Consider the following 17675-nt stretch of genomic DNA (forward strand, 5'->3'; position numbering starts at 1 on the left):
TGCCGCTGGTTTTAAACTAACTACTCTTAATGTAAGGTTTAGGATGGACTTTACACCCCAACTTACGATTGAACTTGCATTCAGATGGTGCAGCTGGCTGCAGAGGGAGTAAGATCAGGACAGGATGTGAGATTAGGCACGCCACTGGTAATAGAATGACGCCTCTCTGGCATTGGGTGTATAAAGTTATTAGATCTGTTCTGTCCCCACCACTCTCACAGTGTGTTTATTGTGGAAACTCACACAGAGATAATTATAAAAACATGATTTATCGTGCAGCCCTAGGGACAGTTTTGATGGTCTACCGGGTCTTGCATTGTTAGGAGTCATATTTTTCCATGGTTTTAAACATCTACAACAGCAAACTGTTGGTTTTTATTTATTTAACTTTCACCCTCATGTAGGTGGATTGTGTCTAATGTTCTCAGTCATATCTCCTGGAAAAATGTACTTAATACTTTTGACTGTAAATGAAATAAATAAAGGGCTGTCTCTGACTTTTGCACCATGCTGTATGTATAGATGGTTATAGAAACCCACAATGTTATGGCTGAATGAGTGCTATGTCAGGATGAGTGCTACTGAAGGATATTGGTTGAGTTTCTGAGCCTGGCTTATGTTCATTATTCTCTCTTGCAGGGTGCGGATGCCACAGGCCCAATGCTGTGCTTCCTGCCTGCTTTTGCACTGCAGGTCCAAAGACTTCCGTCCACCTTTAAACAAAATTGTCAAACACTGCTCCTCTTGCAGAGAGCTGGCGAGCCTGCACTCTGACTGACAGCCCTCTTGCAAGGACACCACATCCATCACTGAGACTGTGAGGGAGAGAGAAATCAAGAAAAGAGTTGTACAAGTACAGTAAAAAAAATGAGAGCAAAACAGGCAAAACTGAAAAAATAACTACAAATTATTTTGTAGTAATTACAAAGAGATAAGTAAACAAATGAGTTTACAAACTCCAACAAAGACTTACATTAATCACCTCATTGATTTAGGTGTTCAGTGAACAAACACTGAAAAATGGTGTTCAAATGCTAAAACACACTGATAAATTGAAGTTGGTCAGATGGAAGATCAGTGATTGTCTCACTTATAATCTGTGTACACCTCTGTATTTGCTTACTGCATTCTAAATTCTTCAAGAGACACCCCAAGCACATTCATCACAAATTACTTAAATGTCCCATATTTGCTGCCTGTGTGTTAACTATTCAAAAACAGTTGTTTAACTTAAATATAACTTAATGAAGTATAATGAATAGAGAAGATGTCTTGTCCTGCTCTAATGGGTACAACTTGTACCACAGGAAATTCCCTGATATTTGCTCATATTTATTTAATTCAACCCAACCCCAAGGACATACTGGTATGCTTTTTCCACCCCATCATGGCCTGTAATTACAATATTCAGTGCAGTTTGCAGGGTAGAGTGGGATACAAATGTGCTACAGATCGACCAGGCCTGGAATGATAGATGGTGCTGAGGCCAGTAGATCTGGGTAATGGGGTGTTTAAACAGCTATAATAAGGAGGTATATTTCTGAAAGAAGCCCTCACACTGCAGCCTCAGAAGGTTGCACTGCTGTCCAGTCAAGCAATATCCAAGTTAAATTCCTCAACATCTCATCTGTTTTCATAACAATAGTCCTTTCTTTATCTGCAGCTTGGCCCAGTTCAAGTACACACTGGATTCGCATCAAATAGTCCCTAGTTCATAGTTTAAATCGTACCCTACAAACTCTTCATGGTAGTGTAAGACTGTGTGATGTATGTTACTATGAAAGAGCATTTGACTGTAGTTCCCTCACTCAAATACTGCTTTTAAATAACTTTTAAAGCAACATCTTTGGCAAACTATGCTGGATTGTGCTTAGGGAAGACCCGTGGATAAATCAACCAGCAGCATACTAACAAAAACAACAAAGTGGAAAGCTGTTACTCTTGAGAGCCTCACCGATACACAAGCTGTACACAAGAGCGAGCCATGCCTCTTTATCATTGAATTCAGGTGTGTTCAGTGCAAAAAGTCGAAACTGATGATCAGCTGTGAGTGGTATTATTAAAAAGTGGAAGCATTTAGGAACCACATCATTTCAGTCTCGAAGTGGCAGACGATGCAAAGTTGCAGAGCAGGGTCACTGAGTGCTGAGGCGCATAGTTCATAAAAGTCACCAACGCTCTGCAACTCAATAACTGCAGAGTTCCAAACCTCCTCTGGCATTAACAATGAGCACAAAAACCATGCGCCGAGAGCCTCACAGCATGGGTTTCCATTGCCGAGCGGCTGCACTCTGCTACTGGACTCTGGAGCAGAGGAAACACATTCTGTGTAGTGATGAATCACGCTTCTCTCTCTGGCAGTCTGACAGACGAGTCTGGTTTTGGCGAATGCCAGGAGAGCATTACTTGCCTGAATGCATTGTGCTAAGCGTAAAGTTTGGTGGAGAAGGGATAATGCTGTGTTGTTGTTTTTCAGGGGTTGGCCTAAGCCCCTTAGTTCCAGTGAGGGGAAATTTGGATGCTTCAGCATACTAAGACATTTTACACAATTATGTGTTTCCAAATGGGAAGGCCCTTTTCTGTTCCAGTATGACTGTGCCCCAGTGCAAAAAGCAGGGCCCAAGTTTGGTGTTGAAGAACCTGACTGGCCCACACAGAGCCCTTTCCTTAACTCCATTTTAACACCTTTGGGATAAACTAGAACCGAGATTGAGAATGCTGGACGATTGGACAAAAATTCCCACAGAAACTCCAAAATCTTGTACAAAATATTCTCAGAAGAGTGGAAAGTGTTATAACTGCAAAGGGGGGTGGGGGGTGGGGGCAATGGGAGGTCATAAAAGCTCCTATAGGTGTAATGTGTACAGGTCCCAAAACGTTTGTCCATATAGTGTATGTTTAAAAAACATAATTGACAGGGGAAGTATTGAAACACCACAAATTCATGATATTAGTAATTAATATTAGCTGTTGTTGGCATTTACAGCTTTGAGACATGTACAGAAAGTTCAAAATCCTAAAGCAGTGGGAAGTTTTTTGAAGATTATAAAGTTGCATATTATTGTCTTCTCAATGTCATCCAGACCAAAAAAAAGTGCGAAATGCTATTTCATATGTTTTATATATATTATATATGTTTATAGCTATAATAGCCAGGCGTCAAATCGACCCCAAAGGACACTCATGTGTACAAAATGTGTACCGGACATTGAATATAAATTAAATATTGTTTGTAGAAACCTTTAAGTTTTTATTTCGGTTTTTGATGGTTTTGCACTGTTGGCTTATGGTTTAACCGGTTACCAATGGTGATTTGTATATTAGCAGCGATGTCCCTTCCTGAATTCAAATATGCGTGGCGACACACACAACCAGCACAAACATCCCTGCCTGTTTGAACCAGCTACTGGCTCAAATAGCAGAGGGACGCTAATGGCACAGTCGCCTGGTCCTACTGCGCATGCCTTCCACTGGCCCGAACCTGCTGAAGTGAAACTGCGGGTGAAAATCTGCGGCTGTGCAGTCAGAACCCTCTCGCTAAATCAGCATGCCTTAGTCTAGTTGTAGTAGCGGCTCAGTTTAGGCTACAGGCTCCGTAGTCGGCAACATTAGCGATTAGATGAGAAATGAAAGCTGTACTGTGTTGCCTACACATAACATACAGAGAGAGAGAGAGAGAGGTAAATGAAATACAATTAATTTGAAACTATCACTTCATTTAGTGTAGCGGTCAGCACGTATTTACAGCTGTTTTTTTTTTTTTTCAAAATAAACATAAATAAATAGTTACATGATAAACAGGATAACTGGAGTCAAATCAGTTTATGGAACAGTAGCAGTAGTTTATGGAGAAATGGAGGGATGGGGAAGGAATACATGAAAGGAAAAGTTGTATAATGGTAATGGATGGGTAAAAAGGAGCAATGATTTGGTTAAAAAAAGAAGAAGAAAGAGATATGGTTGCATTAATGCTCCTATTTGACAAGTAGTTTATTCACTATGAGATGTTGGTCACATTTTTGTAACATGGACCTCACTAAAACTTTGACCATAGTTACAGTCCTGCACCAAAGTGCACGTTCAGTTATATAGGACCAACAATAGTTTAGATGACAGCGATTCAAACCAGAAGGACTGAATATGAACAACCGGTGCTGACGGGCAGAAAGGAAAAATTAAACCAGTTCTGTGGTGTTTTAATCTGTTGCCTGATCAGCTAACTCAATGTTATGTTACACACCTCAGCGCAGGTTTGATTCTGGCTAACTGATGCTCTGCTGACACAAGTGTAGATGATCAAAACAAATGTATGAGCGAGCAGAAGTCAGGAGACAGGTTGGGAGTGACAAAAAGCCAAAATCTGTAGCATTTTGGGACTAGGACACTGTTCTCTAGGTAGTGACACTGAGTCGACCTGCTAGTAAGAGCTAAGGGGTGTAGGGCGGGGATGAGAACCCCCTGCAGTGAAAACAAAAACGACTGATTTGGTAATTGTAGGCCAATATTTTCCATGTACTTACTTGTTGATACCAATCCTGATATATAATTTATACAATGCAGAAACTGGTTCTACATCTACCTGGATTAGCATCATAGAGAAATATAACATTAACCTTTAACATTATATAGAAATATAACATTAAACCTAATTATAGCATTATTAGCCCAGTGTCACCTGTATGTTCTATTTTCCAGAATACAAAACATGCAACGTCAAATATCCGTTTAAAATCGTTTTTAAGCAAATTCCAGCTGATACCAGTATGATTCCAATAACATTGTGCAGCTAATAAATGTTGACTTCCTTGTTCACCTAGGAAGCTGAAAATTCACTTCACTTTTTTTTTTTGTAAATCTTCCAAATTTCCAGAGAAATATATTACAATATAATATATAATATGATATATGATATAATATCATCTATAATACTACAGAGGGACCTCCAAAACAAGCGGAAATTACAATTCATGGCTAGTGTGAAAACGGTCGAGTAAATTGGCTTGGCCTCATGTGATGTAGTGACAAAATGCTAGATCACTAAAAACTACTTTGAGTATTATGATAATGATTTATTAGAAAGAAAATATTCTGACAGTTAAATAAATTAAACAAATGCATTTTAATTTCTGTGCTGTAATCACTGCAATCTTATATGGTATAATCTATGTTTTAATTAATCTTCCACATGTTCAGTTCTGCTCATGTGAATTCTTTAGAGCCAGCTGGCAGCCCATAACCACATTCCACATGCTTATCGTTGCTGTCGGAACAAAACTTTGTATCTCAGTTTTGTTCTTTTTTAATGTTTAAAAAAAATCTTGTCAGTAACCTCAATTCAAAGTTTAAGGGGCATTCCAATGACTTTTCAAAATATCTTTAAGAATCATTAAGAGGTAAACAAAGTCATATTTTCACAGTGGTGGTGATAGGAACTAGATGCCCAAGGAGTTTAATGCCTTTCTAAATTACTGCATTAAGACCTGTTGGTCAGACTGGGTTGTTGTGGGTAGACAGCACACTATTCAAAAAAAGACATCATCCCTGCAAACCCTCCTCTCCTGAACTCTCTTCATGGACACAGAAAAAGCTTTACAACACTGTAAAGTTACAATTTCAGAGATTTTATTCCAGCAGCAGCGTTACACTCAACATATTTCCACAGTGGCAGTGAAAAAGTCACATTAACAGATCTGCACTGATATTATATTATTTTAGAATTACAGATTAGGTAAAACAGGCTATGATATGTCAGAGGAGACTACCTTACAATATAACTAAGGCCTAATAATAATAATGATAATGAAATGCCGTTTTAAGTACAGTATGGACAAATCTTTAAAACAGTACATAGTTTCAGTGGTCCTATCCAGGGGTCTCTCATTTACTGTCTTACATGGAAGCCGCAGTCATCAAAACTTGGCATCTGAGTGCTTCTGATCTTTTTCTTGTATTGTTTTTAGCTCCATTGCTGTGCATGCTTCTGAGCCAAACCAGTTTGTGTATCACATATCGAGTTCTGAAGAATGAAGATTATTTTAATACATGAAATATAAAATAATTGAATTTTGACCTCAGAACCAAAAATATAAAGGAACCTCGAAATACGTGTGTCAATACACCCCTAATAATGCTAATAATAATTATTGTAATAATATTACCACTAACACCACTACTGATAACAGTAATACGTGGTAATCAGAACAGTCACTTCACCCATTACACCGAGAGCCATGTGCAGCTGCCTGGACGTTAGATTTACCTAAATTAACCAGGGGGTCGTCTGTCTTGTGTTGGGACATCCCAGCTCCGTTCTTCTTCTTTTCTGCAGGTTTGCTCTTCTTTTCACTGCCCAGCATCTTCGAGCGCTTTTCCTCCTCGTCTTTCTCTCTGTAGGAAATCTCCTCATAAACGCGTCGAGACTGAGAGCAGCACTGATTTTTTCCTCTTTGGCCACTGCTGGTAATTTATCTGGACTGAGGGAGGGCCTGGGCCTGCTCACAGCTCAGCATGGCAGCAGGAGGGGCTTTCTCTCCCTCTCTTTCTTTACGACCCTCACCAGCTCTGCTCTCTGAGCTTTAGCTGAAACAGAGCGCCTCAGTCAGTGATGCTGCTCAATGCTGCTGCTGCTGCTGTATCCGGGCTACAGCCCCCGTCCCCCATTCTCTTTCCCTCAGCCCCCCACATCAGCGGATAAACCCAGTCATATCTTGGCTGCTTCAAACGTGCTGGGTGACCTAATTTATACAGTATTCTGTTGGCTGCCTTACAGCGAAGAAAACAGCTGTTCAGAAATGTAAGGAATAAAAACAGAAACTCAAACCTGATTTGATTCTTATCTGTGAATTTATTAAAACTCTACGGCAGGATCGGCTTTGCTCAGTCAAAGCACAGCGCTGTAGAAAGCAGCTTCATACAGGGACGACTTAAAGATATGTTACAATGCTGCCCTCTAGCGGCCAACTTCATCATCGTCATCATAGCGCTCTCTATATATATATTAAAAAAATACACGGAAATGTGCTTCAGAAAAAACTTCACAGCCACACACTGATAACAAAATACATCGAGACGGTGATACATTCCGTGAAATCATGAATTCAGTATTTATTAGTGGAGTTTGGCCTTTCGTCTATTTTAAATGTCAACAGGCTCCACAAGCAGTGCTAACATACCGTTCATAAAATCTGTCCGCTGTCTGTGTTATAGAGCGAGTCTATGTCTGTGTTATAGAGCGAGTCTATGTCTGTGTTATAGAGCGAGTTTACCCCTCGGCGGTGTGAGACTGTAATCTGAACCGCAGAGTCGCTGATTTTTTCTTCTTCTCTCGGGAGCTTCGACTCCGTCACGTGACAGGAGCCGGAACTCAACTCACAGTAGTTTATTTCAGAAAGCAGATATAAACAGTAGTGCTGGCCGCTCTCGTTCTCTGATGAGCGGTGCTGGCTTGTCCGTTTCTCTGTCAGTCTGGCTCTTCTGTCACTCGGACAGTCTGCTCAGCTTCTTGTCATGGGCTCTTTGTACCGCTAAGCGAGTCGAGCGTGCGCTGTGCGGTCGGACAGGAGGACAGCAGGTGAGAGGTGAGTGAGTGGACTCGGTGGACTCTGCCCACCGCGCACAGTCTGACAGCTGGATTTGTAACGTCAGCTTAGACGACCGAAGAGAGAAATTCGCAGGCCAACGCCGGTTTTCTTAACGTCTCTGCAGGTTTTTTGTATTCTTCATGCACAGTTCGGTGACAGTGACCCTGGCTGTGTTCCCAGGCTGACGGTGCCAGCGCTGTCTGATAAATGAATAATAACGCGGCTAGCTGAATTTAATGTTATGGACGAATGACTATATTTCTTGGTACCACAAAGCTACCTTCACTTACAGCTCGCCTCATTGAACTGAATTCTTCTGAAATGAGCCTTGGGCCTTACAGCCCTCCAGCAATAAACACCATGCAGACACAGAGAGCCACCACAGCTCAGACTGAAGGAGAAGACTGTCAGAGACGCTTTCAGGCAGCAGTGGATGTCATTCATAACCTGCCCAAAAACGGCAAGTATCACTACATGCAGTAAATAGCAGTTCCTAAAGGGGCATTCTGGCCTGTGTCATGTTATGTAATGTGTTCTGCAGTGCAGCATTATATTCCTCGTTCTCACTGTTTTAAAAGAATTTAGGATTTTATATGATCTTTGTGTAAGCATGTTTACAACAACTGTAGCGATTATTACATTATTTTGGCCTGGGTGTGCCTTTAAAGCATGTATACCTAGCGTTTTATTCAGCTTTAATGTTCTCAATGTGATGACCAGGTTCCTACAGGCCTTCCTATGAAGTGATGCTGCGCTTCTATGGTCTGTACAAACAGTCTGTGTGTGGCCCCTGCAAAGTTTCCCGGCCCGGCTTCTGGGACCCCGTTGGCCGCTACAAGTGGTGAGTGTTGTGGTGTTTGTGATTGTTAATACCATGGTTGTAGCTCCACTTCCCTAAAGGAAGAACAGAACCTCCTGCCCACAGGTGTGCCTTTCAGATGCTCATGCCTTAGGTTTTTAGTAGGGACGCAACGGTACCAATAGTGTTCACAGGTATCGGTCTGATACCACGTTCCTTTATTTATACTCATAAAGATTCACTGGTACCAGATGATTATGTGTGATGTAGCAAACTGCAGTGCTAATGAACATGCACAGTGAACAAGGGTCTGCTCACACAGAGAAGTGCTAACTGACTGTAGTGTTTATCAATTTAAACATTACACCTTGGTACATTCTTGCCAGGAATAGGCTGCCGATTTAAGATCGTATCTCATAATTATGACTCAGTATCTCAGTATTATGAATGCCTATCCTGTAATAACAAGATACTTTGTCATAATTGTGATATCCTGTCTCATACTGTCTTGCTATCTTATAAAAATGAATAGTATGGAGAAAGTTTCGCTAAATTATGACTTACTATATCAATTAGGACTTAGCATCTCGTAATAATGAGAAAATATTCTTATTAATATGGGACATTAAGTCATTATTATGAGATCTTAAGTCATAATTGAGGATTCTAACATGCTATATATATTTTTTCAATTGGCAGAAACAAGCATCCATATTATTCAACAAACTGACAGATGAAATATTTAATTTCTATAGGCCAATCAGATCTAAGAGTTATTGCAATGTGAAAAGAGAGCCACATTTCGACAGCAGTTGATTTCATTTTCACATAATCAAATTTGTGTCAAATGTATGTAGAACATGCAGATTTCTTTCATAACAGTCACAAAAGCTAAACGACGATCTACAAATTACGTTGCGAGGGGCAATCATCAGGGTAAGACTGAGTCTTATGAGTTCTGGCTTATCGTTTCAGGGATGCCTGGAACCGGCTTGGAGACATGAGTCGTGAGAATGCCATGGCTGCTTATGTTGATGAGATGAAGAAAGTCGCACAGGAGGTATTTACTGTGTCAGACTTTTTTGAAATCCGTTACTTTCACAGTATAAAATCTGAGAGAGACAACCCTGTAGCTGATCGTTCTAAAACGCACATTTTGAACTGTTGGTGACTTCCTTGGTGAAACACACCTGACTAAACTCTGGTCTTGTAAATGAAGGATTTCTGAAAACATTGATTTATGCTCCTTTTCTTGTGAATTTGCTTTGGCAAAATTGTTTAATTAACGTATTCTCATTATAAGGTTATAGACAGTATGCCCATAAATGAGAAGACTGCCTCGTTTTACCACTATTTTGAGCCACTCTACCGTGTCATTCATGACATGCCCAGACCACCTGAGGCACTACTGACTCTGAGACCAGGTGAGTTTGTCTGAGAGGGCTACATGTATTTTATTTTTGCAGTTGTCATACTGAAAAAAAAAGTATTTTACTGGTATTAATAGACATTTTGTGTGATAAATGCTTTTTACATAAACATTACTCACAGAAAAGTAATGTATATGTTTATGTCCTTTATATTAAGATAAATAAGAAAACACATGGCAAACTCTTTCTTGATTTGTCAGCGATAAATGCTAATGAACTGGCTGCTAGTTTCGCTGAAGAGGGGGACAGTGGTGTGCTGCAAGAGGAAACAGCCCAAGAGCAAGTACAAGAGCTAGAACTGGATCTTGAGCTTGTGTCTAACAGTGACCCTCAGATTGAAAGTGCAGGTAAACTTTAATGCAAAGTTAAGTTTATGTACAGTCCTAATTAAAGTTTTTTTGTATATACATCACCATCAAATTTTAGCCTGAGTGTCAGATGATCACTGACTTTATTCTATTACAGCCTGAATCACTAATGCTTAAAACTGTATACAACAAAAGGTTATTGTGCACTGGGACTGTAACTAATCTTTATTTTATAATGCAACTAAAGGTTATGTTTTTAATCAATGACTATTAATTATTGTCCAGTTACTTGACTAAATAAGCAATTATGCCTTCTGCTGTTTCCTCTTACTCTGCCCTGTCACTGCACTGGCACAAGTTCTAGTGTGGTGGTCATGGTAGTCCCCCTGTCAGGCTGACATAGATCCATTTCCATTGGCTAAAATCACACATGTGATTGCCCACAGTCATATGCAAAAGTTTGGGAGCCCTTGTTTACATTTTGTTGTGGAAAAAAAAAAGTTAAAACACCCTCTACAGAGAACACACTTCTGCACGTTTTAATGCACAAGTACTGTTTAGTTACTAAATTTAACATGGTGGAAAAAAAAAATCATAGAAGTGACCTGTGCAAAAGTTATGGCACATATACTTTGTGTGTTGATGTGCAAACTTTTGCTGCTTATGTGGTTGTCATAAATGAAATGGATAGAAAAACATTTTCAATAATTACTAAGAAATTGCAATTGCAATGTAAAGGTTTCTTACTTTCCAAACAGTTGCTATTTATAATATGCTAGGTAGCTTTCATTAGCTGCTCTAAAAAAATTAGCTACTGGGGGACCATTTGGGTGAGGGACAGGTCAGACTGCAGCAGTTACCTAGCTAGCTGACATTGCTGTATGCCGAGGTTATGACAGGGCGAATTAATTTCGCTAAAGAGGCAGCTTGTGTCCAGTTATTTTATGTTACAGATACCTGCAGGTTCTGTCCCAAATAAATAAGGTGACAACTCTCAGCTACACACAAAAAGCTGAATAGCTCTCAAGCTTGGTAGTTTGTTAAAACCACTTTATGAAATAAAGACTTAAACAAAGTAAGACATTAAATAAGCTTGTACCAAGAAGCTATCACTGCAGTAGCTAAACACTATCTAATGACAGCCTCTATATGATGATTAGGGTGGGGGGGCAGCTTGGTTAGAGAGACTAGTACTACAGTCACCAATCCAACTGTGCGATTCCTTCTTTTATGGTGTAATGAATAATAGAAGCTACATCACCCCCAGTGCTCCCTGTAGTGGACTTCAGTCTATCAGAAAAACATGGATCTTATGGATATTAATGAGCACTATTGTGTTTAAGTAAATGATGCATTGCTGTGTCTGCTTCTTTTTCATAAGATTGTCATTGACTAATCAGCTTTAAAAATGAATCTGTGGAGGCCAAATGTACTGTCTGACCAAAAGAAACATCAGAGTTAGTTAGTTTTGCCTGCGGTTTTCAGTGTGTTTGCATGGGGACTGTTTGGGCCTGAGCACAATACTGGCGGTGAGTATTCTAACAGAATCTACTTTAAAAGTAAAAGTGAGCAACAGACTCTTGACGCTGGATAGACGTTTATTGATCTCTTTAACATAATGACGCAAGGGACTCTGAAAGCTTGATACATTTGATATTATACGTTTGATGATGCAATATCTTGAAGCTTGCTTTTAGCAGGCATGGCATCCATGTGATGAACCTCAAACACCTGCTTTTATCATTTACTGAATGTTAAGGAAGACTGATGCACCTTCTACATATGTGTAGACTTGGCTGCGTCAGAGGTTGTGGTGCTAACTAGTGACTCAGAAAGTGAAATCTTCTGCGACTCTGTGGAGCAGCTGGACAACATTAAGGTATGAACCTCAAAGATTGGCTCCTTGGCAACACCAGCACATGCTATTGTTAGATCTGACTAGCTCACTGTGCATTATTTGCACCATACAAACAGCCAGTTGCTGGGCCATAAGGCGACCAAAATAGGCATGCACTAACAGAGCCCACTGGTGTCCAGGGACAAGACTACAGACCCATCTCCCAGGTGACTCAGATAGGCGCCGGGCAGGGTGGAGAGGGGACTGGGGATGGGCGTGGCCTCCCAATGAGAAGGAGGGACCCAGGAAGAGAGGGGATGAGGCATGGATGGAGAGAACCTCCTGGTAAGTTATATGAAGATGAACAGAAGGTGCGGGGAGTCACCTTTTACATACCTGGTCTTAATACAGTACTGTGTACAAGTCAGAGACCACCATTTAGTTAATTTCCAGTACAACCACCATTAAGTACTTTATTCATTTTTCAGGATCAGGAGTAATATCAGTATTGGGTGTGCCAGTCCTTTACCTTTTATTACCATTTTTCTAGAGACTTGTTTTCAGTTTTTTGGGGATATCTGCAGGGATATGTTTCCTTAACTCCAAAGTTTAGTTATCAGTTAGTTAAATTTTTTGCTTCTCATGATCCAAGTAATCCATGCAACACAATCAGTGATGTTCAGGTCTGGACAGCCATGGATCCTTTCATACCCACAGCATTGAGCTGTCTTTTTACAGTGGAAGGATAGACAGAAACACTTGTGGATTTTTTCCCAAGCAGAGCTTTATTTTCTCCCCTCTCTCAAAAACAAAAGTTTTATGTATTGTTTATTTTATGGTGATAGTGTTTGTGGTCTTTCAGATGTTGCATGTTTTTTATTTATTTTCCTTTGTAGATTATTTTAAATCTAATCTCTTCAGAAATATCTCCTGGGAAAAAAAAATTTCCTGAAGAATCATAATAGGATCAAATTGTTAGGAGATCTGAGATTTAGACTTTTGGTGCATATGTTTTGTGCTGTGATATACCCAGGGGGTATCCCATACAGCAGTGGCAGACGAGTGGGGCGGCCAGCCTCAGGCGCAGAAGGAGGAGGAGGAGATGATGGAAACACTGATAGACTTCAGGATTGCACTCAGGTGCAGCAGCAGATCGTGCTGGCCCTGCGCAGGCTCAGAGAAGACATGCAGAGTGTGATGGAGCGGCTGGAGGTGGTTGAGGGTCTGGCTGCAGCTAATGTAAGAGCCAGCTTATAACCATAGACAAAGGCAGTGAATATACACAGTGAATAATTATGATCAAAACAGATCAAAAAAGCCATACAAATAATTGAATAATGTTAATAAACATGGATTACAGGATCTGAAATTGAAGGTTATTGATGCTATCCTCAGTGTTGCAAAGTACATGCTTCCAGTCCTTTGAGAACAAATTAAGCTCTTGTATCAAGTCAGATAAAAAGCCTACCCACTGTTTAAAAATATGGTGCATTAGAGAAACAGGGATGTCTGATGTCTGTGATTTTTAAATTAATGTGACACTATGTGGGATTCACACCTCTGGGGAAGTGTAATTGAACAGTACATCCACATTATCTGACTGTAGGGTGGTACTCAAGAGCAAATGCTCTATATCAAAGCTTTAAGTTTTGTATTAAATAGAGAATCCTTATATTATTTCTAACATTTTTATATCTAATTCTGATAGTCAGTAAATAAGCCATCAATTTGTTATCTTTGACCATGACTACAAGCTCAAGGATTATTACAGTGCAATTACTGAATAAAATACCTTCTTAACCTTTGTCTTTGACACATGACGTTTAGGTCAGTGGTCTAGCCCCAGAGCAAGCAATGTACATGTTAAGCTTATATATTGTGTATATTATCACTGATGGGACAAAACCTTGTATATCCAAAAATAGAAAGTAAATAGAATTTAAGTAAATAGAAAAGATCTTTTCCCAATACTTTTGGACCATTTCTGTTGGTCCCTTCAAGGGAACAATGTAAAGGGTAATAGGCATTTTGAAACAATGTAAATAAACAAAAAAGAAGGTTTGTCCTGTCAGCAGTGATGATTTGTAAAAGCTGACTAGCCACTTCATTAAGTACACCTTTTTGTATCTACACTCTACTGTATCAGTTCCACTTGCTATATAGGAGCACTTTGTAGCTCTACAGTTACGGACCGTAGTCCAGTTTCTCTGCATACTTTATTAGCCCCCCATTTACCCTGTTCTTTAGTGCTCAGGACCCCACAGAGAATTTTTTTGGAGTTGTGGATCATTCTCAGCACTGCAGTGACACTGACATGTTGGTGATGTGTTAGTGGGTGTTGTGCTGGTACAAGTGGATCAGACACAGCAGTGCTGCTGGAGTTTTTAAAAACCTCAGTGTCCCTGCTGGACTGAGAGTAGTCCACCAACCAAAAGTATTCAGCCAACAGTGTCCTGTGGGCAGCGTCCTGTGACCATTGGTGGAGTAGAGGATGACCAGCGCAAACTGTGCAGCAACAGATCAGCTACTGTCTCTCACTTTACATTTACAAGGTGGAACCAACATGGTAGGAGTGTCAGTCTGATTCTCTAGCACCAATGTAAAACACAATAACACACCACCAACACATCGGTGTCATTGCCATGCTTAGAATGATCCACCACCCAAATAATACCTGCTCTGTGGTGGTCCTGGGTAGGTGGTGACCACTGAAGAACAGGGCAAAAGGGGGCTAACAAAGTATGCAGAGAAACAGACCTACACTCTGTAATTGTAGAACTACAAAATTTACCTGCATGGTAAGTGAAGCTGATTAAATGGACAGTGAGTGGAGATAGCAGAAGGTGTACTTAATGAAGCGGCTGCTCAGCATATATCGTATGTGTTAACTGAGACAGATTGTGTTCGGAGGATGTTCACACTGAGTGTTTGCTTTCCTCCTGATTGTTGCCATTTTGATTACCATTAGAAAATTGTATGACTGGGACTTAAACTGTAGATAATAAGGACACGTCTTACTTGTTTATGACCATCCCCCATCCTTCTTTTTCTTCTTTTAATACTTCTAAGGCCCAAAATTCACAGTGGAGATCTCATATGCAATTCACAGCTCAACAGACTGAGGTAAGGCTGAAGTAGTGATAAAGTAGCAAGTCAAGACATTTAAAAAGGAAAAATAATATGTTAAACATTTTTTCATATGAACAACAAAGGGCATTCACACGGCAATGTTTAAGACATCCCCCTTGTGTCCACAGGCAGAAAGATGGTGGCCATTTGACGTATCTGGCCGAACGCTGCTTCTCCTCTTGGTCTGGCCTTTCATCGCTCAGGGAATGGTGTTCTTGCTCAGGCGGAAGAAGAAAAAACCTCATATATCTGTCATATAAATCTGTCTTGAGCAGGGAACGCTACATCCCTGTTACAGAATGATCAATATAGTATTTTTTAAATGTGAACCCAAGGTTAAAGATAAAGGGGTAAGTCCTGCAAATGGGGTTGTATGTTCTCATCTATAATGAAGAAAGGCTAATATCAATCTTCATAGCTACTCTCAGAAGGAAAAGAATGGCTGTTGATTGTTGAAACTAATCCATTTCAGATTTGTCTTTTTTTTGTTGAACAGAGATGGGATGTATAAGTCTGTGTCACTCATTCAATAATAGATGATATATGTGTTCCTTTAAAAGTATTAGTGCCAGACTGTAGCCTTTCTAGTAACAGATTTTATCTTGTATGGCAGATATTTCTGTTCAAATGGGACAAAATGAATGTAATCTGTGTGTAAGAGTCATCCAAGAGTACTTCATCAAGAAAGCCTTAAATGACTTGTATGGCCTCCACTTTACTGCAGGCCTACAGAGATAAACACTAATGAGAAAAGGTGTTCAAGAGAATATATAATACTGCCTTGCACAGTTTGTTGAACTAATTCAGAAGAATGTACTTACATCCAACGAATATAATGTAACGTAAAATAAAGCCTGTTGGTCCACCAATACTTGGAGTAAACACAAAAAAGGAGCAAGCAAAGGGAATGCATCGAGGCACTCAGCTGCATGACTTTGATGAGGGAGCAAGTCCTGGAGTTTTGCTCTGCTCCTTGTCACCTTTCTTTTAGCATTAAGTTTCTACGTGTCTTGGAGAAAGCGCAGTTTTTTGCATTGCAACATCTCTTCAAATCCATGCAAACACGTCCCCTTAGGCTGCTATGAACTCTTGAGTATTTTATTCAGGAGATATCAATGGATCATTTCAGTGTATTGTCTGCTATCATCTGGGTCACTCTCACATTACCATGCTGTATCATCTGAGGGGAGTTTTGAGCTATATTATTCACTTTATTCGCTGGCTAAGGCCGCGTTTATTAATCACAAATACCCGTGTTATTACGCCCTCCTTTTTTAGTCGAACAACAATTCTGTGGCGTGCAGTTCAACTTGTAAATACCCTCACTGCTAACACAGACATGTAGCTTAGCTAAAGGTTGGAAGTTGTTTTGATACATTTAATGTGAAAATGCGCCCTCAGCGACCTAATTCAGCATATTTTTGGCCCCGTACCCATGAAACGACCACAAAATGATGAACAGGATAGTTTTCTTGGACGCCAGATCCCACCGAAAAAGGCCTTGGCGTTTTTTGTTATGAATGTGCAGATGTTATGCAGCTAGCCAGCAAACGTTAGCTTAACTTCCCTAGCAAGGAACGGACGACTCGGTTTAGTGCACAACATGTCTAAAAATGTCCTATTTCATTCCTGCTTGGTGTGTCGTGCTTTGCAGATGTATTCATAAATTATTTGAAACAAATTGATGTGTACAAAATGAGTTACAGACAGCGAGCTTGCTAGAAGCCCGCGTAGCTCCTTAACCTAACGTTAGCTGAACCAGCTGGCTGGAGAGATCTTCCTCAAAAAGGATGGTTTGTAGCCGGATACTGTTTGAATATCCGTTCATATGTGAAACGCAGCAAAATGTTTTTTATTAAAGTTCTCCTGAAATAAACATGGTTTTGAAGTATTATCTATCTGCCCGACTGGGTGAAGCTCGCGGAGCTAAACTCCACTGGCTAACTAGCAAAGCAAGCAGAACAGCGAACACCCCTCATTCACTTCACATTCAGAGCAAGTACTGTTAAAAACACGCTTAATAAACGTTTGCTGATTTGTGAGAAGTAACGTCTCATTTTCGACGTGTAAATCGACTTGGCCTGGGGGAAAAATGAACGTTCGTCAACTCCACGGACACAGACGTTACCGACGCACTCAATGGCTAATCACTACAGTGAAGAAGGACTACTTTGTGGACGAAGAGCGTTCAATCCCACCAAAGGCGCAAGGTAAGATCATGTTTTTCGAGTGAACGGTAATTCTAGAAACTGTCAAAATTATGAGGTATTGTTTTCTTCTATGAATTTTTACTATTGTACGTTTACATTTAATTTCACTATTTCGATTCTAATTGCTGAAATGTTTAATCTTTAGGCACTATAAATAGGACCGCCATCCCCATATCAGAGCCGATGGTAACGTCCACTAGAGTGACCGGGACAGCTTTCTTGTTGATTGACACAGAAAACGTCCAATCAGAAAACTTCTGCGGGGTAGCGAGGGTAGAAAAAACTTCTGTACCAATGAGGTCCTCGAGTGGGCGTACCTCGATCGGGACTGAAAACAATCGATGAATTGTGGGAATGGTAGTTTGTAAGCGGGACTCGCCGT

General features: G+C 40.2%; 2 protein-coding genes across 4 annotated transcripts; one reads left to right on the forward strand and one right to left on the reverse strand.

The window, feature by feature from the left end:
* Positions 1-373: 373 nt before the first annotated feature.
* LOC119264999 (1-phosphatidylinositol 4,5-bisphosphate phosphodiesterase delta-3-A-like) lies at positions 374-7338 on the reverse strand. Of its 2 annotated transcripts, XM_037544209.1 has the most exons (3): positions 7266-7338; positions 6260-6579; positions 374-815 (listed from the first exon to the last, which is right to left on the reverse strand). In XM_037544209.1, exons 2-3 carry the CDS (start codon positions 6354-6356, stop codon positions 562-564), a joined length of 351 nt encoding a protein of 116 aa, XP_037400106.1. In that variant the 5' UTR covers positions 6357-6579; positions 7266-7338; the 3' UTR covers positions 374-561. The 2 variants fall into 2 exon arrangements, 1 of the variants encoding a protein (XP_037400106.1); XR_005131320.1 differs by lacking the exons at positions 374-815; positions 7266-7338 and adding an exon at positions 5615-6016 and having other exon boundaries at positions 6260-6716.
* acbd4 (acyl-CoA binding domain containing 4) lies at positions 7116-16959 on the forward strand. Of its 2 annotated transcripts, XM_017693177.2 has the most exons (11): positions 7116-7577; positions 7873-8040; positions 8301-8421; positions 9355-9439; positions 9683-9803; positions 10010-10156; positions 11908-11996; positions 12155-12299; positions 12988-13193; positions 15024-15077; positions 15212-16959. In XM_017693177.2, exons 1-11 carry the CDS (start codon positions 7430-7432, stop codon positions 15341-15343), a joined length of 1416 nt encoding a protein of 471 aa, XP_017548666.1. In that variant the 5' UTR covers positions 7116-7429; the 3' UTR covers positions 15344-16959. The 2 variants fall into 2 exon arrangements, with proteins under 2 accessions (XP_017548666.1, XP_017548667.1); XM_017693178.2 differs by lacking the exon at positions 10010-10156 and having other exon boundaries at positions 7222-7577.
* Positions 16960-17675: the final 716 nt, after the last annotated feature.

Source organism: Pygocentrus nattereri, chromosome 13, assembly GCF_015220715.1.
Source record: "Pygocentrus nattereri isolate fPygNat1 chromosome 13, fPygNat1.pri, whole genome shotgun sequence".
NCBI lineage: Eukaryota > Metazoa > Chordata > Actinopteri > Characiformes > Serrasalmidae > Pygocentrus > Pygocentrus nattereri.

Bases quoted from the DNA above. Each gene is read 5' to 3' on its own strand.
- acbd4 (XM_017693177.2), top strand. From the start codon at position 7,430: ATGAGCGGTGCTGGCTTGTCCGTTTCTCTGTCAGTCTGGCTCTTCTGT. The intron at 7,578-7,872 runs GTGAGTGAGTGG...CTTCACTTACAG, and splicing joins AGGAGGACAGCAGGTGAGAG to CTCGCCTCATTGAACTGAAT. The intron at 9,804-10,009 runs GTGAGTTTGTCT...TTGATTTGTCAG, and splicing joins ACTACTGACTCTGAGACCAG to CGATAAATGCTAATGAACTG.
- LOC119264999 (XM_037544209.1), bottom strand. From the start codon at position 6,356: ATGCTGGGCAGTGAAAAGAAGAGCAAACCTGCAGAAAAGAAGAAGAAC. The intron at 816-6,259 runs GTAAATCTAACG...TCTCCCTCACAG, and splicing joins CGACCCCCTGGTTAATTTAG to TCTCAGTGATGGATGTGGTG.